This window comes from Oreochromis aureus, linkage group 22 (assembly GCF_013358895.1).
Source record: "Oreochromis aureus strain Israel breed Guangdong linkage group 22, ZZ_aureus, whole genome shotgun sequence".
Lineage (NCBI taxonomy): Eukaryota > Metazoa > Chordata > Actinopteri > Cichliformes > Cichlidae > Oreochromis > Oreochromis aureus.
Genome location: NC_052962.1, coordinates 28,587,364 through 28,610,930, shown reverse-complemented (window position 1 = coordinate 28,610,930; position 23,567 = coordinate 28,587,364). Strand labels below are relative to the sequence as shown.

At 39.1% G+C, this 23,567-nt stretch overlaps 1 protein-coding gene across 1 annotated transcript in view; it reads left to right on the top strand.

Moving 5' to 3' along the window:
* The window catches only part of nudcd1 (NudC domain containing 1), a 54,551-nt gene extending 34,645 nt beyond the window's left edge, over positions 1–19,906 (top strand). Inside the window, exons 8-10 of the mRNA XM_031733526.2 lie at positions 844–969; positions 11,773–11,932; positions 19,377–19,906. Of these exons, the coding sequence (XP_031589386.1) occupies positions 844–969; positions 11,773–11,932; positions 19,377–19,666 (576 nt within the window). The 3' untranslated portion in view covers positions 19,667–19,906. The remainder of the gene's footprint in view (positions 1–843; positions 970–11,772; positions 11,933–19,376) is intronic.
* Positions 19,907–23,567: the final 3,661 nt, after the last annotated feature.

The window sequence follows — 23,567 nt, the reverse complement described above, 5'->3', positions numbered from 1 at the left end:
ATGTACTATACTGGCAGATTACAGAAATACAAAAATGGTTTTACTGCTATACTATATGATTGAAATATAAAGATATTATAGTTTTTTTCTAACCATCAATGGTAAAAGTGTAGTTTCATGACAACTTAGACTTATTCAAGGATAACTGGGAAGTTATCAATGAGATGTGTTTTTTTTAATGTTCCTGATAAGTAAGTTATTCCTCGTGTTACAACAATAGTCTTGTAAACATCAATTTCCCTTAAATGTCTTTGTCTCTGATTTGTCACATTAAATTTTAATGATTTAGGCTTGTGTTTTATATATGTATAGCACATACGTATTAAAATAGATGGGTAGAGAGGGTTTCTTGGTATAGAAGGTGTGGAAAAATCTTTAAGCAGTTTATATTCACTGCGTTTACCATTCATATCACCCGACCCTCTGTGTGGCTGAATCACTCAGCAGGATGTGTTTGAAATATTACTCACATATAAAGCTTTCATGAAGCGTAGTCTTGGCTTTGCTTTCTTTGGAGGTTTTCTCATGACCTCTCTTACATTTCTTCTTTCTTTAACATCCCCTCCTCCTCTAAGGTCTCCCATCTCTGCTCCCTTCCTCTTCAGCTGCTCTGAGCCCTCTTCCTCTGGACGACTTGTACACATCGTAGCTCTCTAGTTTTCAAGAGTCGCTCACAGTTGCCTGTTCAGTAGCATTTTTAGGCAGCCCCTCCCTAATCCTCGCCCTTCGTTAGTATCGTGTGGGTCCACTTGAGACTCTTGGTGCTAGCCTTGCCTTTTACATGTTTATAAATGCAAAGCAAGTGTAACCATGGCCTCTGTCTTGTTTTCTTTTTTTGTCCAGAATGGAAACCCTGACAGGGACAAGCCCCCTTGTAACTCTCAGGAGCTGGAGGACTGTGATGGGTTTCCTGAAGACAGTTTTAGCCTCACACACTTTGATGAGCAGTCACTCAAGCCCACTCAGGTGGTGAGTATCCTTTCTCTTCTTCACCGGTAAACACTTTGAGTCTCCAGCTCTTCAATTCTGAGCCCTCAGATTTAACATTTTCAGACAGCTGTCACCTCTGTCCATCCGTTATTTCCCTCAAGCACACCGTTAGCTACCTGATGCTTTGTGTGAGCATGTTTGTATTCAGCGTCTGCCCCGGTGAATGAGCTGTTGTTGGCATTGCCCTTTAACAAGCCACTTGATCAGAGAGCTCCACAAAGGCCCACTGAAGAAGAACAGGCACACCTACTTCATCACTCATCCTCGTGACATGAATAGTAAGAAGATGAAACGTTGTACCTGATGGCTATTTTTATATGTGCACAATATATTCATCAAGGAGCAACATGGCTCCACGTTGGGTGGTCAAGTGGTTAGAGGCACTGTGCATCGCTGACAAATGGATCTGATCTCATGTGCTGCATCAAAGTGCAGATTTGCTTTCTGATGTCTGAGATCTTTGCTTTCATTTCCTGTCATTTTTTTCGGGTTGTTTCAGGGGATTTTATATTGTTGTTCAGATCACAGCTGAGTCATATATTGACTTTTTCCTTTTGTATGGACAACGATGTGGACTTGTCACCAGAGAGATTGATGGTATCTGTCCACTGAATATAAAACACTTTGGATCAGTAGGACGCCTTTTGTCAAAACCCAGACAGTCTTTAGGGAGAATCAATTTTAACATTAGCATTTTAAGCAAAAAGCCAGACTGGATGTATAATATTAGTTAGAATTACACTTTCATATAATCACCAAGCTGCAAAGCGCAGTCTCGCTATTGGCTGTACTTAAGCGCACTGAGTTAAAGGCTAAAATCTGTATACTTAGCAGGTGCAGTGTTTACCATGCTCACTGTGGTATGTTGATGTGTTGACTAATTAGCACTTAGTACCAATTTAGGGAGCGAGCATATGGGACCCAAACAGGAAAATGCATATTAGTAAGGTGTTTTTTAAGGATAATGGTGTATGCCAGAAAAGTCTTTCTTTTCTTGCTGTTTCATGTTTTTTAACCTTGAGTGACGCGGCTGCTACGTGTCTTCATATCAGTTCTATTTACAAAGTTAGAAAGTGTGATTGTGTATATAATGGTTAAACAAAAGAGATGAAATTCTTTTCATCCATCTATAGAAAGCGCTCTATACTACTTGACGTATGGAGTGCTTTGAGTGCTCAAGCAGAGTAGAATATAAGAAAGATCCAGTTCATTTAAAAATTGACCTTTTTAAAAGCTGAAAAAGTGTAAAACAAACCAGAAACCAAATGTTGATCTTAAAATTAAAAGTTATGCCTCACTGGCTGCAGTCACCATATTTTGAAATGCACAGTTTTTTACTTTGAAAGTGAACGGTCACTCTTTACGGTTTGCATCGCATTTTTAAAGTTTCACCAGCACTCGGAGAGTAGATGGAGACTAGATGTTTCCAGATGAGTTGGTGTCTTTCATGCAAACTATTGTCATCCGTGGGAATCTGCTAGCAACCAAAACAAATGTAAGGAGGCTTTCCGTACATCCTTTTTTTAGGACTTATTTCGCCTTGGGACTACCAGCAACCAGTTGCAAATGAGTCACATGGGTCATCGAGTTTTGTGGCTACTTTTTATCCAGAATAAATTTGGTCTTGTTTGGATATTTGTAGCTCTTTTTAAACATTTTCAAAATGTAACAAATAAGGGACTTTTTATTTCCTCTCACACCAAACAAGCAAAAATACAAAGTGTTAATAATGTTTTTACTGCACTCTTCCAACAGAAGGTTTCCAAAGCTGCACACTGAAATATCATCCCTATATTATTTGCAGTTTTTTCGCTTCTTGAATGCGTTCAGTTTGCATGAGGAGAAATTAGCAACTTTGTCTTTGTTGTCCATTATTCGCCCGAAGGTGAAAATCGGACGTCACAGTTTGCAGTTCTTTAGAACAACATCTATTTTAGTTTGTAAAAAAGAGGCTCACAGTTGATAAGGAAAGCAAGGATTTAATGGGTTTTGCATTTGTATTTTAAGGACATGCCAAGTATGCTTTCACATTTATAAAAAAAAAAACATCCTATTGCACACTCCACTCGATGACGTGTTTGTAAAAGCAACAGTTTCAACCTTACTTCTGAAGGAGCATAACTGGATGTTTGTCTTCCACCAGCCCGGATACTGTATATAGCCGATTGCAAAAGCTCTATTCATGTGTGAATATTAGACCACAGTACATCCGCCACAGATGTTCCCTTTTCACTTTTCTGTGCTTCGTTTGGGCAAATAATTCCTGTGTTCATAATGAAAAATTCCCCATCACAAAAACTCGGTAAAAAATGAAGCCTTTCATTATTTAATGAAAGCCTAATAACAACTATTGAGTGTACAGTACAGTGTTTCTGCTCAGACTGTGATGAAGGGCTAAATAGGAATAAAAGCCCTTTAATGTGTCTCCCTTCATTTACTCTGCAAATAGTACAACCAGGCAACCTGCAGCTCTTAAATAAGTTTGATTGTAGTTGTTTCTGTTCCATCAGGCTTTTGAAGGAAGGCTAAATTTGTGTGTGTGTGTGTGTGTGTGTGTGTGTGTGTGTGTGTGTGTGTGTGTGTGTACATGGATGCGTGAGCGTGTCTGTGTACAGGATTTCATCCAGGAAGCCTTACTTTTCCATTCTTTGGCTCCGTACCTCATTTTCTCCACCTTAATGCTTCAGCCGCCTGCCTGCCCACTAGGATACCTGACCTTTTTCAAAAAGCCTTTTAGCTTAAAATTTGGGCTCCTCCTATTAATTTGCCACCTTTGGCTGTGTGTTTGTCTGCGGTTCTGATCCCACCTGAAAAAGATGAAGAATGGTTTTTGTGTGCTTTCCTCAGAGGGAGGCTGTGAGTCACATCTACTTAGGACACCTGTAATGGATTTTACAGCCGTGCTTATCTCAGCATCATGTAGGCTGTGCAGCAGGATCAGAACGTTTTTTATGATATAATTTGTTACCAGAAAATGATAATTGGATTGAAACGTTTTCAGACATTTAAGTTATTAGATACATTTGAATGTTCTAAGAATGGGTGTTTTGCAGACAGAGCTTTATAATATGCATGTTATATTTGCTCAGACAAAACAAAAACTTTTTCTTGTGAAAAAGTTTTCTGTTTGTTGATGGCAGTCTGTCAGCGCTTCGCCTGTTCAGAGCTCTTCTACGCTCTTCTACGCTCTTTGTTGCTGTTAAATTTGCCAGCAATTTCCTGCTTGGATGAGGTAGAGTTATTACTAACAGTCCGACCTTTGAATGTCATACTGTTATGACTTTATGTCTGGAAGGGAACTCAGTTTAACCCTGTTGGGGTTAGCATAAGACTGCTAAAATGTTCAGAAATGAGCAAATTTCTATATGTTAACATCCTGGCCATGACTGCCAGGTCATGCGGTCAAATCTTAGAAAAAATCCTATTTTAGCCAACATCACAGTCACTGAGGGGCAAATATGGGCTTTTAAGGAGAGTCAGAGCCAGTTCTCATTAGAAAGGGAGTGTACTGCATTTATGATGAGATAAAACAACGATGACATTGTGAAACAGACTACCGCACTGCTATTTATTATATATTATCTTGGTTCCTCAGCTATTACATCAAAGGCAACTTAAATTTAATAATTTTAAGCAAATTCTGCCAGAACTGTTATGACTCATAATTTACAAACAATAAATAAATAATTAAAGGAGAGATCTATGATAAGATGGCCTGTCTTATCTAAGACACAATGGGAAATTCACATTGTTCTGACCTTCTAATCCTTTCATTTAGACTGGTACTGGTTGTGCAGTTTAATTTATAATTTGTTAGACTTGTAAACATTCTTTCTTCTGAACACTGTCACAGTTGTTATTTGTTACAAATTTAGCAAATATCTTCTGCTGATTTCAAGTGTTGAACTTGTATATAGTAGGTGTTCACTGGAACTCCTAATGTAAGGTCCAAAAAGATGCCAGTATAAGTGAAGAAGGCCATCATTAGGCTGACCAAACAAAATTAAATCTATGAGATAGAGAGCAAAAACCAAAGTGCATGATGATAAAATTATTTACATGGTTTATAAAAAGACCTTCACAACATCTAATCAAGTTAGGAACACTCTCAGAAAGACAGGTCTGTCATTCTCAAAGTCTACATTCAAGAATGATTGTGTACCTTGTATTTTCATGTATTTTCATGCAACGGGGAAATCGCTAACCAAGTAAGTCACCTGTTCTCAGCCCAATAGAAAATGCTCCTCATTTCTTCTTCTTATGGTTGGACTCTTTAAGGGTTGTCACAGCAGATCATCTGCCTCCGTCTCACTCTATCCCCATCATCCTCCTCTGTCACACCAGCGCTCTGCATTTCCTTCTTCACTACATCCATGAATCTCATTTGTGGTCTTTTTCTTTTCTGCTTACTTGACTGCTCCATATTTAACATCGCCTGTCCCTCCTCTGCACATGTCCAAACCATCTCACTTTATTTCTGAACAAGTCAACTGGAGCTGTCCTTATAATATAGTCATTTTAAATTTTGTCTATCCCGGTCACCAAATGCAGAGAGACTCACAAACAAGACCTAGTAGAACATATCAAGGAAGGAAGCACGGCATTTGGTGATGTCCACGAGATCCAGAATTCAGCCAGTCATTGTCTGCAAACGGTTTTTTTATCCAAGTAATAAAAACAGTCCTTATATTTAAAATAGTACTAGTCTGTCCAATTACATGTGAGCCTCTGAAAATGTGAGACTGTAATTGGTGAACAGCAGAGCAATACTTTTGTTAAACCCCTTGAATTGAAGCTGAAAGTCTGCACTTTAATCACATATTGATTGTTTTACTTCAATTCCACTATCGCAGCATAGAGACAGAGTTACAAAAAAAATCCCTTATGGTCCAACTAGCAACTTAGCTCTTTTAATTGTGAATGTAGTTATTTATTCAGATTATCTAGAAGACTGATATATTTTATTTAACTTTGCTACTCTTTCTTTTTTGTGTCTATTGTCCTTTGTGGGGAGGGGATGGGGAGCATTAGCCCCTGGATAAATTAGGAGAGTTATGTAAGAAAGGGCAACAGGGTGCAGGTGGAAATTATGCTACTGCCAAAGACAAAGGAAGTGGAGCAGGGGAAGGCATGTTAGAAGGTAGGAGAGAAAAGGAAAGGTAGGAGTGTAAATGTATGGTCAGTTAAAGAGTTAAAGAGGGAAGGCTTCGATGGTTTGGTCATGTGCAGAGGAGGGATAGTCGATATCTTGGACAAAGGATGTTGAAGATGGAACTGCCAGGCAGGAGGAAAAGAGGAGGTTCACTGAAGTAGTGAAGGAGGACATGCAGAGGGCTGGTGTGGCTGAAGAGGACACTAAGGATGGGGTGAGATTAGTGGCAGATTATTTGCTGTTGTGACCCCTAAAGGGAGCAGCTGAAAGAAGAAGAAATCCTTTAAATAAAGAACTGGTTTCAAAGTCCAGTTGTTTTGTAGCTCTTGTGAAACAGCTACAAAACTTAACTTTTTTTATTTCAATTGGCCCGAGAGGCAGTGTAGCAGTGCTTAATTTCAGTGTGAAGATACAAATGTGGTGTGAAGCTGGCATCTGTTCAGGTGTTGCATTGTCCACCAGGACAGGTGTGATTCCACAAACTAGTCATCTGACAATTGCAGAGCACAAAGAGCTTCCCTGAACTGCAGTTTGCTTTTTGGGTTTTTTTGATCAATGGGTATTACAACACAAACACACACAATCACTGGGAGAGACATCCCATCCCTCCTCAGGTGGCGGTAGAGTCACACATTTATGATATGCAATTTCCTAAAAAAACTTTGATTTTACACTCTGGTTATAACTGAAGGTCATATTTGACTGTCCTTTGGTGCAGCTGGCTCCCTTGCTGTCAAACAAAACACTTGGATGGTTTTTAAAAGATAAAATTGAGCGTCTCGGGCAGATTAGAGTGTAAGTAAACAATGCTTTGTCCTCTCTCTGGAAAGGCGAGTGAGCAGCAGCCTTCTAAGAGCGTGACGGCAGCAGTGATGAAAGGGAGTTGGCATTTCAGCTGTTATAACAGACATCTGGCCTCTGCATACAGATGCATTTTTTCCCACTTCCTGTCATCATCTATAAACCATTTGATTAAAAATAAAACAGCTTTTACTGACAGTTTTTTTTGAAGATGTTAGCAGGTATGAGTAATTATTAAGTACTTTTCTATACAGGCTTCAGTGGCAGTACCTTGTGTTGTGCATTTATTATGCAATCCCTATATAATATACCTAAAAATGTCTTAACTCACAGACTGGCTTATTTATGCGACTTTTTAAACATGTCATGGTCTTTGTCTTGAAGTTAAAAGCAGCGATTGAGCACTGAGATACAGATCAAAGGTCTCTGAACTGGATGTTTTCAACCTTAAGAATAAACCTTCAGGGTAAATATGTCAAGGCAAAACGGAAGCAGCTTACATGAATACTATTTTACAATAAATTAAAATAATATTTAAAGACATTTTGCTTTATATCATTTAAAGCCTTTCAAGTTTGCTTTCAGTTGTGAAATATTTCCTTTAAAATGTGAAACATTTATAATCAATATTAAATTTAATCAGTACGGTCAAAACTCTTGAGAATTATAGAGAAAAACCCCCAAGCTCCTCCTCAGTGTGTGAGATCTGGTATGCCAATTTAATTTCTTCCCTGATTGTCAAAACTTGGGAGAGCAATTAAATTAAAACTAAAATTACATATTTTGATCGCTTATGTTTAGGGTTGATGTCATCACCGTGACAACTGACACCTCAAAGGGTTAAGGAAGCAGCAGTATGTGTGAGGAAAAAGGTCTGGATTGGTTTCTGGATGAAATCTCTGACAGAACCAACCACAGGGTGGGTGGCTGTCGACTATTTGGAGTGAAAAGAGAGCAGAATGAATAGATGAGTATTGTGCAATGACAAACCCACACTGGGCAGGTTGTAGGCGCGAGTGACTGCAGAACAAAAACATGTTGCTCTGCATCCAAAAGATACAGTACCTGCACTACCTCTATGTACAGTTATGGTTCAGGTAAAAAAGAACAAAGAGGAAAAAGTACGAGGTGCTGTAAAGAGAAGACCAAATGTTAATACCAAATAGTGCTTCCACCAACATGTTCTAATCCTGGTACATAATATAATGTAATGTTTTCAGATGCCACCTGCATCTCCCCATTATGCACAAGGTTTCCTTTGGGATCAGTGCCTTTGATGCACTGGCAGCAGCAGTATTTGCTTATAAGAGATAACATTTTAATCTTAAGTAGCGTGTAAATCGAGCAGGAGACCGTGGTTTGCTTTTTCGCTTCTTCTTCATTTGTTTTGTTTCACACTAAATGTAGGCAGTGACTACTTGGATAAGGAAAAGATCATGATTTGGAGTAAAATCATGTCTCCTATTAGAAAGTTGGGATTGACAGGCAAGAATTTGGAGTGACACAAAAGGAGGCCTGCTGTGTAACTGAGTTATGCTTGCAGATGTGACAAAAATGGCATTTATTGACATTGCAGGAAGGCAAACTAGCTGATTCTACAGAGGAGGAGCCCGATAGCTGAAGGCTTAGTTCTGCTCTGTTGCCATAATATGGTACTATGAGATATTTAAGATATGATGGAGCTTGGTCATTAAGGGAGAAGGGTTTTATATTGCATTCTGGATTTTACAAGAAGTTAGTGAAAAGAAGCTTAAATGGAGAAATATGATTTGTCTTTGTTGTCCCTTTAGTTTTGGATCAACTAAAGGCTTTTCACAGAGCTATGGTGACATCATGATAAAATCAAAGAAATAACAAAGGATTAAACAAGTCATTCCTGCTGGTTTTTTATTAATTTATTTTATTGAAAGACACATTTTGTATTGTGTTTTCATTCATAAGATCCTGACTGGTGCATGCATGCATGACACCAGCTGAACCCTGCTCACTTCAAACTGATCAGAACAATAAAAATGGAGAGTCTGTCTTTTTGAGTAATTTCCACTGTAGCAATATACAGGCAGTTTTTAAAAAAGTTATGTTTAACTTAAAAAATGCCAAGTTCAGTTTATAAGCCTTCATCAGGGAGGTTGTTTCTTTTAGATTACACATGAAAACTAATGCATTTTAAATGTTGTTTGAAAGTAAGTGCCTTGGAATACTTGTATATATTCTATTTCTACTTCTCCTTTCCAAAGAGCATCTCAAACAAAAACGATCTGAATGCATAAAGCACTTCTCTTTAGGTCCATTTAAGCAGTATGTATTGTGGCAACTTAACCGACTCTCGGTTCTTAATCATATTCAGTGCCATTTTTATGCGTTTTATTATGTGCACGTTCTGTAGAGATGCAGGAAAACTGACGTAAGATGAAGGAAGAAAAGATGAGACAGTGAGACATTCACCTTATTCTGTCCTATACTGTTGCTGCATTAGATTGAACCTTTCCTGCTGACAGACAAAAGTCCTGTTTATTTAAGAGCTCCGCCTGTTCTTTTACTGTTTTTTTTTATCACTCTCAGTTGTGAATATTATATCTCCATGTTGAAGCTAATACAGGAATTAGCAGGAATTGTGATTCTGGATTCAGAAGGATAATCCACTGCTCCCTTCAGTTAAATCCTTCTTATTCAATAAAGGCTTTGTGAAGAAGCTAAAGTAGAATACAATACAAAATACAATACAATACTAATACAATCACTATTTCTATAATCTTTTTAGTGTCACTCTGTTTACTTTTTGTCCGGGTTTAAATTGCCACAGCTTGTAAGGTGAGACCTGAACCCCCTGCAGAGAAAGGTGTTTGTGAAAATAATGCAATAAAAGGCTTATGATTGTTTTTTGTTTTTTTTCCTTTCCTGGAAACAAGCAGCAGAATATTAGTATTCTGGAAATGGTTTTATTTTCCTCAGCCACACATAGGTCATTTTATGTACAATAATCATGCTAAGAACAGAGAACAGGCAAAAACAGGTTTGCCCACAGTGCTTAACAATTATATGAGACCACATGTAATAAAAAAAACAAGAAAACACAAATATTTAAAAAAAATTATGCTATTTATTAGGCAAATAGCAAACTGAATTCACATTTTTAAACCCAAATTTTATTCGGGTCCCTAGAAATCAATCAAGCATGTTAAAAAACTGGGACTAATTTTTATGTTCTGGGATGCAAGTAAATATCTGTAATTTGGCATGTGTTATTTTAAAAATCATGAATAATAACAATAATTATATTTTAGTTATAAAAAAGTAATTTCGATCAAAGAGCTTAGCTGTTACAGTAACAAAACTTTATTTTTGATCATTACCAATACTGTTAATTTAGGGCAGCTGATACCTTACAATGTGTGGTTATCTAATGAATTTTTTAAGGACTGACCATTAGCTAACTTCCAACTCTGGTCTAAAAAATGTTTCTTTGATTCATATATTAAAGACCACAGGTGGTAGTGATCCTACCAGGCATGTAATTTACATGCAGAAACCCTGGACGTTGGTATGCCCATATTAGTCAGCAGAGCCAGTACCATGAGATTCCAATATTGAGCCAAGGTAGTGCTAATTGTCACTTTTATAGTTTAATACAGCTGAAACAGTGTTTAATGCTGAAGTTTTCAAACGTGAGGCATGTATTGGTATGCCATGGATTTGTTTTATAGCAGAGATTACTCAGTATCTTATTACAGGCTTTCTTTTTTATATGTCTAGGCCTGAATAGGTCTTTGTTCCTCTGACTCCCTGCTGAAGGCTTTTGTCAGAAGTAGTGGTAGTAACATTCAGTGGTTTATAGGATGGGGTTGCCGGCCCCATGCCCAACCAACCAACCTCCAACCTGTTCGATAAGCCCTAGCTTGGTGGTGATAAAGCCCCTCCTGACTTTGCTCTCTCTGATAATTGAGGTACACAATTCTGCCTGCTAACAACAAGGTACCAGCACAATGACAAAAGAGATTAGCTTTAAAAATCAGTTGTTGCACTTATAACTAAAGCTGTCCGAAGAATATCAGAAATCTGGTTTTATCTTTGGAGGAGCTGACATTACGGGAACACCTGATCTTACTTACTGATGGGCAATGTGAAGAGGGAAAACTAAGGGATGAGATCACATGCAGTAGCCTTTGTAACTTGTGCTTTAAGTCAATTTAATTTGGTACACTTATTTGTATTTCCACTGTTTGTTTCGTATTCACTAGTCATGTCACAGGGCAGGCAGTGGCATCGTTATCAGTCACCTCCCCCACATAAACACACACAGAGGCTGTACCAAAGCCTCGCACTCCAAGTCAAGCACAAGCGGCAAGAAAACGAGTTTTAGAGAGGAGAGATGACGGCTTCCTAAATGGCTCGTCATTGTTTGCTACAATCATCCACCAGCTTATGAGCTGGTTTATGCAGCGTTTTGAATGCTTGTCAAAAGTGTATTGAGATGGGGAGGACAACGCCGCCTGACAGCCTCTGAGACAAGTTGGCAGTTTTCGCCAAGTGAGGAATCAGTGTGAACAGTCAGATGCCGAAAAGCGATTATGTCATAACAACAGTCGTTTTCTTTCCAGAACAAATGGAGTCGGACTAGAATAGCAGCAAACCGCACAGAGTTACGACAAGCACATTTATCAGAATTCAATATGAGGCAAATACAAACAAACCTGCTGAACTCAGGTTAAAATACAAAATACAGGGAATAGCATTACATGTTTTGTTTTACCTGCTTCGTGTCTTTGCTGCTGAACCTCTACAACCTCTTGGGACATCAACATAAAACCCTCATGTTTGTGTGTCTCCAGGTGAATCTAGGGAGTCACCAGTACCTGTTCACGGTTGATGCAAACCCATCCGAAATGCCGTGCCTCTGCCTCCGTCATGACGTGGACGCTCTCGTTTGGCAGCCTCGTCCTGATCAACCCGGTAACATGTGGGAGCACATCGCCACGTTCAATGCTCTGGGTAAGAGTTTAAAGTCGCAACACTTACTCTGTGAATTTCCCTCAATTATAGACCCACTAAACCCAAACACATAAGGAACACCTGTACAATTATCCTATGAGGCCACAGTGTAATGCATAAAATGCAGATGAAGGTCAGGGGTTAATGTTCACATCAGACATCTGAATGGAGGTAAATCTCATCTGTTCTCTCATGGTTGTTGGTAGAAGACAGGCTGGTCTGATCCAAAATGCTCATTTGTTGTTTGCCACAACAGTCTGTAGGGCTAACGTGGGATTATATAAGGGGCAGTTCTGCTGAAAGGAATGCTTTGTTGACGAGAAGATGAGAGGAAAACTCTTCATCTGTGCTGAACTGAAGCCTGGAGACAGATGGGCCGAGCAAGCAGAAGAAGACCTCAATTCTTGTTGGCAAACAATAGAAATTTGTGGCCACAGGAAGCACAGACTCATAGAAACTGTACAAATACTGGAGAGAACGCATCCTGATCTGGTAATTCTGAATTTCTGTCCCAGACTGCAGATGGTAGTCACTTCCCCTCGCCAGGATGAATCCTTTCTGAACCAACCTGCCTTGTCTCAGCAGTCCAGACTGCTGGTGTCAGTAGTTCTGTGATGGTGGGGGAAACTTTTCTTGTCATGCTGAACACCAGCCACAGCCTATCTGAGTGCTGTCGCTAACCAGCTGCATCCTTTTATGGCCCCAGTCTGGGGGCTTCCAGCATGACAATAAACAACGTCATAAAGCAAATTGGCCAAAAATGAGTTCTGAGATCTGTCATGGATTCCCCAGTCACTGGAAAAGAATCCAATAAGATGTGGTAGGATTTGAGGCTTTTAGCTGCCAGTGTACAAATCTGCAGAGTCTCAGTCAAAAGTGAAACCTAATTTATGCCCCGCTGGACTGAGGTCTGTTACATTGCATCTGCAACAAAGTTTCCTTTTAAACCTTTTTTTTTAAAGGTTTAATTTTGGGCAAAGAGAGCAGGTGAAGACATACAGCAAGGGACAGCAGGTCGAACTCGAACTTCAGCCTCTGCTTTGGGGCTGTAAGGCATACGGGCACCTGGTCAATCAGTAAACTGTACTGGTGCCCATCCTTTTTAACCATTTAAGAGTGTTTGTAGTTTGAGAATTGACTGGATATTCAAAGCTTTTTCCTCTGTTTGACTTTCTGCCTGCCTCATCTGCTGAAAAAAAGAAAAATAAGTCTTGGAACATTTGTTAGTGGAGCCAAGATCTGCCTCTGAAATGTGCTGTAGTCACAGTTTGGTCCAGCGGCTTCCCCCAGTGGGCTTCCAGCATTAGTGAAGATCTCCAGCAGACATGGTTGAAACCCTGAGATCATCTCCAGGATCAGAACTGGTCACAAATATGAAACCACAGATGGGCAGAAGCTGACATTTCCACACAGAACAGAAGTCCAGTCAGACTCTTACAAACTAAGTATTTATGTTTATATACATCTACATTTTTTATCATTTATTTCATCCTGAGTGTCTGCATCTTAAACCCAGACAGCTCTATAGGAAAAGTGTGGGCCCGAAAGCTGGAGGTCACAAGTTTGAGTCACCAATGAAGTGTTTTTTTTTCTTTTATGAAGGTTTGGTTCATTTAATTTTTTTCAAATCGATAAAGAGATAACAGAAACAAGTTTTAAACTCAGACTTTCTCTTACTAGAAAGTCTAACAACAGTGCCCCAGCTACATTTAAGAAGTGAAACCTTGAACTGTTGTTTTGGAACTATTTTTCTACCTTGATCGGACACTGAAAAAAAACAACAACTGATAAGTTTTTCAAAATAAAATTCTTTGCTGGGTCCTAATAAATTGTTTACTATTCAGTTTACACAAAGTGGTGTTGATAGAGAGGAAGTACAAATAGAACCTGGTTTTAAAGCAGAAAAAAGACAAATTCTTTGACACAGAAGGCATAAAAGGTCCCTGCATTTTTAGTTTTTATATTAAATCTTCATGGAATAGCGCTGCAGTGAATCTTTAACAGTTGCTGAGTTTCCAGTTTTCTACACATCTTTCATGATAACACACTACAGCGCCTTTTAAGCCTAACAAATATGGTTATGTTGTCAAACCAACACTGCTTGCAGCCATTTGCCACTCGAGAGGAATAAATGTTGTTTCCCAGGCGCTTCTCTGGCCTGTTAACATTAAAACAACCTCCAGCTGTGTGTGAGAGGCAGAAACTGGGTCGATGGCTAGACAGTAGCTTCGGCTTTATACTTAATAAAGGAAATGATACTACAGTCAGGGCTTAGAGGAAATATTATTGTTTCAAATCCAAAGAGAAATATCTTTTTGCAGAAAGAGTTGCTTTTATTCTGTAAAAAATCACCTGTATTAGCATAGAAGCTACGCCACTATGTCTGTAGTGCAAAGTTTATCCCAAGATGTATGAGTCACAGTAAATGTCAAATTGATGTAAAACTCTATCTTTATGATTAAAAAAAGGACAGCATAAGATGAATAATTAATTTCAAGCACTGATAACTTTTACATTTAAGTCCAGTATCACGCTGCTGCTGCTCCTGCTGCTTCACAACTTCAGAGGATGGACAACTAAATGACTGCTTTAAAAGTGTAGTTCAGGGCTGCCCAATCCCAGTCCTCGAGAGCTACTATCCTGCAGCTTTTAGATGCATCCCTACTCCAACACAGCTGAATCAAATGGTTTGATTACCTCTTCAGCATGCCATCATGTTTGGCAAAGGCCTGATAGCAAGCCATTCACTTGATTCGGGTGTGTGGGAACAAGGATGCATCTAAAAGCTGCAGGACGGTAGCTCTCGAGGACCGGGATTGGGCACCCCTGGTGTAGTTAATGATAACAGGGACACAAAAATATCTATGAAAATCATTTAGGGACATGACTGATTATCTGCTTTGCATTTAAACATTTTAAACTGCTCTGGGTAATATATCTGAGTGTGAGGGCTGCATCGTATCGTGTCTGTTAGCTCAGACACTCACCGACGTGCTGAGACTGCGCCTGTTTCCAGAGCTGCGTCTCTTTCAGTCTCTTAGTCTGTGTAATTTATCTTCTCACCTGTCTCTTCTCATCTTAAAACAACAGACACCTGGAGCACTTTGACAGCCGTGACTTCTTCATTTCTCTTTTGTTAAGAAGGCGCACTTACCAAACAGCACATTTCTGTTTGGATATTCTCCAATTTTGGACTGCAGATGGATCCCTGGTGATATTTTCAGAAATTATCTCAATGGTTCGCAACAAGGCCCAGAGAGAAACTGGACTCAAAATGTGGATGCTTGAGCACCAGAGATCATCCTTGTAACACTCGAAATGACTGTGCCACACCAGCATTAAATGTATACACGTGAAAGAGTCCTTAAAAAGTTTTTTAATGTCTTAAATACTTCAGTTTGCAGAGGCTGTGGTTTTCCTGCAAAGTAAAGAGATGATTTGACTGTCAATTAAGTAAGGTGGCACAGGCTCTTTTCCTTATAACCATAACAACTATAATTATAGTTGCTATAACTATGTGGGTCTTATAGTCTTTATAAATGAAAACGCCACAAGAATTTCCAGCACGCAGTGATGGAGTTTATGGCCCCTCTATTCATGTAAATGAGGCAGTACCACTGCATTGTTATGGCTTTGCTTTATAGTGTGACCCACCTGTTCAGGCTGCTTTTGTTTGGGCAGATGGATAATGGTTTTGTCAAATAGCTCGAAAATAACAGACACTCCTGTTGGTTTAAAGCTGGTGTCCCTAAATGCTTATTGGTCATGTAGAAGGTGATTTAAACTTGGGACAGTGGTATATCTGTGAGGGCAACGGAGCTGTTTTTGTTTTTATTTTCACAATAATGAAACCACAGTGTGGTTAATGTGTGCTTCCATTCTATGATTGGTGTTTTGAAACTCTTAAAACGTCTTCTATTTAACTTGCATATATCTGTGTGTGTTTGATGTGTATCCTTAGATAATACTTTTCAGAGTAATTAAGAGATTTAAAATCTATAAACCTGTAGTGTGTTTAGTATTGATTGGGCTGCTCAAGGCTCTGCTACACAACACAACTACACAAGCTAATTTTATTAAGGACAAAAGTTGAGCTGCAGGAGAGAAATTGCTGGTTTTGCGTTTTTGAATTGCCATGGTGTCAGATGGGAAATCTTAGGCATGCAGGAAGTGGCTCATCAGATTGCAAGAGTGAAAGATAATTTGTTTTTCAGCAGCAGAGGAACAATAAAGTCTCACTGTCACTAATATCAGGGAGCAGATGTGTGTACGGTGTGTACATATGAGAAGGCATACTGGAGCAACCTGGCATTTATAAGCGATAAGACGCACTCACCTAAATCAACTTTACAGCACTGTCTAATATTTCTAGAGTCATCTGTGGCTGATGTGATGAGACGATAAAATAAACGATGGTGGATGGAAGCCTTAGGTGCAATTAGAGGGGCATTTAGTAACTCAATTATTTACGAATAATCATGAACTCTCATTAACATCCAACCGTTTCTTTCTGTGGGGTGGTCTTTTTACTTTATGTAGTTTATATAGGTAAAGTGTTTTCCAATGAAGAATTTACCATTTTCTGTATTTGATTCTGATTGTTAGGATGTCACTACTATTGATGATTTTACAGGTTTGCATGGCTAATGAAAGCCGGTTTGCTGCAGGTGCAGAAACTCATTGACACAGCTGAAATGGCTGTTTGTCTTTGCAGCGCTTCACACTGACAGATGTAATAAGCGCTGGTGCAGCTACAAGGATGAATGCAAAGTGTGGGAGTGCAAATCAGGCCTGTGCACATCTCCCAGTATGAAAATGACTTGACATTTATAAACATCTTTATAAATCAGATGAGTAAGAATGACTGTTTTATGCTTTTGGCCCAGCTCTTTGGTCTTCTTGAAGTGACCTTGGCAAATATGCAATTTCCAGTTCAGTGAAAGCAAATGATCAGAGGAGTGAACTGTCCATCCATCCATTTTCTTAACTACTTACGCAGTTCAGGATTTTGGAGCCTGTCCTTGCTGTTGTCCTGGACAGGCCGCCAGTTTATTGGAGGAGTGACGCTTAAAATAGAAAAGCTTTGTCAGTGTTTCAGCTTTTAACATGATTTAAAGCATCACTGCCAAACTAACTGACTTATTGATTAATTGTCCAAATATCAAAGGTGGCATCTTTAAAGGAATTTAATTGTCTCTGATTTTATATTCAAGAGGCTGAAACTGGAAAATTCTCTGTATTTACAGTAATTTGATAAATTACTTAAATAATGAAAGAATCGGTGAGTATTTCTTCTCTTTCTGTTACATCTATTTAGACCTTTTCAGTATCTGCAGCTATTAACTGAACATGTCTTTGCTGCCGTGGTGCGTTCTCTTTCTAGCTAATTGAATTCGCTGGCTCATTGATCACACGTCTGCTTTCTGTATTGAACACCCTTCTAAAAACATGGATCTCTGAGGAATGTTTGGGGGGACTGAAATGTTTTAGCTTCGCTTGAGTTCTTATTCGTCCTGCAATTAGCTTTTTTCCTCAGCTGTGTTTGTGTCATTGCTACTCCGGGGTAGATTTTTAAACCTCTCCTCACCCAATACTGTGATTTGGATCCGCACCTGGAGCTTTGTGCAGCAAAAACCTTTTTACGCTTGGCTGTTAGATGGAAACAGTAGGGTTAAGGGTAGTAGCAGGTAGATTGATCCAGTAACAAGTTAGTTTCAAATCCTGGGCCAGCAGGTACAGAAAAGAGCTGCATTTCCCTCCTGTGTGTCCTAACCCTAATTACATTGAATACAGGAAAAAAACGTACTGTGTAGAAACTCAAAACAATCTCAGATGCCATATGTGATCTTTGTTTATCTGTAGTTTGGGGAGTGTGGCTCATAAGGGAAATATTTCCATTTGTGAGATTCAAAGATAAGATGATTAACGGTACAGATTATTCACAACCTTTGTAGTTCTGAACTATTTCAGTTATTTCAAAATGTAAGTGCTTCTTACTGAGAATGTTGCATTAAGTCAGAAACACGACTGTGGAACAGTGTGTGTGTTATTTTCTATGTTCAAGCCCACGCCAGCAGCAGCTAGGCCAACCACATATCGACACACCATGCCACAGCACTCTACAGCACTTCACGCCTGTGCTATTTCCAGGCCTGAAAGACCAAAAAAAAAAGATTTCTTTTCCTCTCACTAGCAGCTCCATCTCCTCGCTTCTTCAGATAGTGGCTGTTAAGGTAGAGAAATACTCCAACAATCAGAAACAATCATGCCATCACAAAGATATTGTCTTAGAGTTGAAGTAGTTGGTTTCCACCACAGAGAGAAGGAGGATATATCCACTCTGACATCACCCTCTGGCTTGTGGCTTTTTAAGCCTCCACTATTACTTTATGACTTCTGCCATCTTTTTCTCGTGACTATATTTAGATGAAAGCGTGGCCGTTATCAGCTAAATCTAGCTTATAAACTGCTTATAAACTGTACCAGTGTACCCGTAACTGTACCTTACATATCAGACAAGTCCAGCACAGACACACCTTTCTGTTTATACGTGGAAGTCGACACAGGATGTTTACTTAAATAAAATGGAGCATGTTAAACATGAACTAACAAATGATGCCAGGTGGACTGGAAGACAGCCCTGAACAGTTCATCTGAGCCAGTTTTTATAACCTGTAAGACCCACGTGAGCTACACCAGCTGACAACCCTCCCATTTAGGCAGCTGTTGTCTAATGTAGTTCTGTAGATCACAGAACTGACTAACAGATAAATTAAATAATAGAATTTCACTTAATCTGAAGCACAGACTTATTGGATGGATATGGCCGACATGTCCACTTCAGTAACTTGAATAAATTGAGGTGAAGAGACAGCTAGTGCCTGCAACCTGAGACTTTTATAAAATTTAATAAGTAAGTTATTTAAAAAATCCTTCTTGCACAGAACAATTTGCTATAAAGATGAATATGAGTTTTCATATTTTTGCCAACTTGTGTTTGGAGCCAGCATCAAAGAGCCTCAAAGAGCCATTCTGCATTTTGCTCCAGCTCCAGAGGTTCCTGTTAGATGCCATCAGATCACTTTAGCTAATGTCAGCACATCGGTCAGCTCCCCTATGGCATCTGTTGTCCCGCACATAGACGCTGCACTATGTGGCCTGCCACACTTTAAAGTGGTGGGCTTTTAGTCTTAATGTTTCTGGACTGGTGAGTTTAAAGTGTCTTTTAGAGTCTTTCTGTCCTAAAAATGCTGCTCATCCTTGTGGAAACCAAATTAGCTGCCAAGCAGCTATGAGTACTGCTGTCACAGAACACAGGACTATAAATCAAGCTTATCTGGAGTAACACTCTGTGTCCTTATCTCAGTGAGACAGTATAAAGTGAAGGTTAGAAACTGTCCCTGCATGTCTCTGATCTTATTTATTTATTTATTTATTTTTGCAGGTTATGTCCAGGCATCCAAACGAGATAAGAAGTTTGCCACCTGCGCTCCAAACTTCTCCTACGCTTCACTGTGCGAATGTCTCCGCCGTGCATTCATCTACCGCCAGCCTTCGCCGGTGGAGACCGTCCTCTTCAACAGGAAGCAGGGCCGTCAGGTAGGACAGGTTGCCAAGCAACAGGTGGCCAGCCTGGACTCCGACAAACCAATCCTGGGCTTCAGAGCGACCAATGAGAGACTGTACATCCTGACCTCCAGTAATCTCTTTGTTCTAAAGGTCAATAATAATTAGATTTGGGACTCTGTTAGATTTTCATCTCACTACCCCCTGAGAGCTCCATCATTCCACACTGAAGGCTGATTATCTGCTTGAGCTGAAAAATGATCCTTTGTGCTTTTTGTTTGGGATGAACCCCTCCTCGTGTTTCCCTTTTCAGATGTCTTCTGTGTGTTACAAAATGTCTACATGATCAAAAAGTGAAAAATCATGTTCTTACAGAAAAAAGTGGAAAATAAATGTTTCTTGAATTGATTTTTCCCCTCTGTGACTGGATTACTGACATGAATGTAAATGAGGCAGATATTACAGGGAGAAACATACTTGGACTGTTTGGCTTCCATAACTCGACTTCTTTCAAGCCACTCTGCGAATAAATCCAAAACATACATGTAGGTGTTTATTTTTATGTTCTTTAGGACATTTATGCGATTTACCTATTTGCAGTAAAATTCTTTATTTGCATAATGACATATATATATAACATATGAATAAACATGTAACCTAACATTTAATCTAAGTAAGTATTAAAGGCACTCATGCATTCTGCAAATTGTTTAGTGTTAGGAAATAGTTTTAGTAAATTATTATTAGTGTAGAGACGTAGAGAAACACGGCACCATGAGTACCATAATGTGTCGGATATCTGCCTAAACATCAGCTAAACAGTGCAGCGATACTGGATCAGTTCAGTCTCATGTGATAAAATTCAGTGTATTATTGTATCAATGCTCTGCTTCAGTTCTTCGGGTCTCCTTTCTCCACACATGTCGAGCTCATGCAGCGTTACAGCTTTAGGCGCGGTCTGTCACTGTGTTTGTAGTTCATTAACTGACCGACAACAATTCTAAAAAAAAAACAAAAAAACAAGGATGTTGGTCCACACTGGCGTATTTAAGTCTTTGCTCGTTACATGTTGTGCTAACTTATGTCGCACAACATACTCCTACACGGCTCACTCTGTCACATAATAAGAGGAACTGTCCTTTCTGTTACTTAAAATTTGAATTCTCATTTCCAGTAAAACTGATGGAACGTTACACTTCATCTACATTCAGAAAACTTTCTACTTCCTGTCCTGTCTCTGTCCTGAAGGTTTTTACAAAGTGTGAATTGCACATTTTTTTCCTTAGACCATGGCGAATATAGATGTGTTTCTCCTGTCAGTATTTTCTGATTTATGAGGTGATTAAAAAAAGATCTACTCCCCTCTGAGAAAACTTTGATTTAAATCTATCAAATCAAATACAAATTTTGAACCTCGCTTTATCCAATAAAGATATTTCATTTATTATATTATGGTGTGTAACATTTAAGGTAATAATGTAATACAAAATTTCACTAAGACATAAACCATTAATCTTAACGGTTTGAGAGCGCAGCACAACCAAAATCATTGTTACCGTGTGCAATGAACTTGTGATTTTGCTGCCTTTGAAATCGTTGCTTCGAAGGCCTTGGCTAGGTCTGTTGCACTAAATACAGGAATAAGATGGAGTCGTTCTGCTGTCAGTTGAATGGGGTTAGGCTGGCAGTTACATGGAATCTGTGATAATGCAGCGAGCACTGTTAACTGTGATAACTTGGAAAAATATTGCAAATCCGTTGCCATCTGCATGCACAGAAATTCATATTAAATACTTACAATCAGACCCATAGGTTTGAAACAAAAATTCTTCAACAAATAAATTTGTATTTGCTGCAGATCAAGGCTAAGATTGCAAAATGACATGGAGACTTTTATGTACGAATATCGCCAGATTTGAACCAGTATAATTGAGTCTCCTATTGCAAAGAGACTTCACAGATGACTTGCTCCTATTGGTGCAGGCAGACCCTGCAACTATTTGTAAACCTTCGCCAGTCTGTCTGAGACGTATTGCAGTCAGTCCGAGTCGGACCGCGATTGTTTGGAGACAAGTTGCCTCCCACTAGGCAACCTGTGCAACTGGTTTGCAATCAAAATTGGTTTCCAAGAGGTTGATGATTGAACACCCTCCACCTTTGTATGCTATAACTACTTGTAATCAGTGCCTGACAGCAAAAAACCTCAAGAGGTTGCTATCCTACTTTTACTCTAGTGCGATTGAGCCATTAGTTATCCTGAGCTTTACCAGTTGCATCTACCCTGAAAAAATCAGATCTTATATTTAAAGACTTTAATTGAATGACTTCTGTAGTTCTAAACATATATTTCTGCATTTCTACTGACTTTTTTTAATCCATGAAATACATTCTTTTACAGGATGGTGTAAATTCCTCATAATGAATAAGTGATTCATTGGAGGCTGCTTGGTTGTAGTATTGTGTCAGATGGTCAGTGAGGATGTGAACGGTGAGGAAATCCCTCTCTTTGGCTCGTTTGCAATCATCAGAAAAATGAAAGAGGCTGTTATTCATTTCCATAAATTTCCATAAACATGTTTCACACATCACACTGGCTTCTGTTGCATCAGCCTCGATCTTGAACAGAGTGGTTATTCTTGAAGCCTAAAATCTCAAGAGGCCTAAAAATGCAATCATGTCGTATTCGAAAGGGACTTTTTTTTCTCATCGTTTTTTTGAAGCTGGGCAACATTTAAATGGAAATGCTGTTCTTGTCATACAAGCCTCGACTATATTTTGTATCTGATATATTTTTCCTCTGATGTATTAAACTGTAGAAATCTGAGCAGGATAATGGAGTTCACACTCTAAACTTTTGTGCGTTTTCTCCAGCATCAAACACAAGAAAAGCTGCCGTTTGCATTAGCTGTAAATTTTTCACATCTTTATGGCAAAGCTAGAGTCTTGCCTCGCTGCTTGTTCAGCAGTAACCTTTTCTTCCTCCTCTTTAAGAAACCTTGAAGAAGGCCACTCATACAATCGACCAAGAAATACGCAAAGGTTCAAGAGAGACACTAATGGACTTTTCTGTAAAAAGAATGGGATGGTCTGCTTGCTGTTTTTGTGATTGTAACACAAGAAAAAGCAGAGAGAGAGATGCACAAGCTTTAGAATGAAGGTTTATAAAGGACTGCCTCTGAAAAAGCAAAAAGCTTAAACACAACATCACCTTTAGCCTCTGTGAGAAATGGATCTATATCAGTGTCTCTTCATGTTCAACTGAACGTAACAATAATCAGAAATCAGCCAGTCATTGCTTGTTGTCTGGTAAAACTTGTGAATTTTCACAAATTATAGGAGAATAGCTCTAACCAGTCGTGGTATTACCTATATTGATGCCTTGAGATTGCCAATGTTGCATGAAGTGGAACGACTGATGAACGCCGCACGTCTTAATGAAACTACAGAGTCAAAGCAGTTTGCCTGAGCAATTTAGCTTGTTTCTCACAATGGGCAGTTTTATAAAGACCATCCACAATTTCTGCCCTCGGTTCCCTTGAGTTCTGACGCTTTTGAGCCATTTGCCTTGACTCTACAAAGACTCACAATAGGCTGTGGGTAATCAACTTTTTCTCGTTTCTATATAATTGTTTTGCTCCGGAAAATCCAGTTTCACTCTGTTTTTATTTAATTATTTGTGTGCAATTGCATTAGGACGCACTGCTTGTTTTTATTAGCTGTACCAGCATCCCGAGATTACTTGAAGGCAGCCTGTCAAAGCTGCTAATGTCTCTGAGGATGGGCTGTGTGTTTACTCAGACACAAAGAAAGAAAAAAAAACATGTTGTCAAGCCATCTAGCCGCAGAGAATTAGAGAATGAGAAACTGTAACTGCTCAAAGTCTACATTTCCCAAACCTTAATATTGCCGTCTTCAGGTAAATACCACCTGAGTTTATAAACTGAGATTTTGGGGAGTGTTATTAAAAGAGCATTTCCGTGACTAACAGCAATAAATTTGGTAAAAATCTAATCAGTTCCTCTGAATGAGTTTCACTCGCTGCAGGGTCAGTCTGGCTCTAAATTAAAAT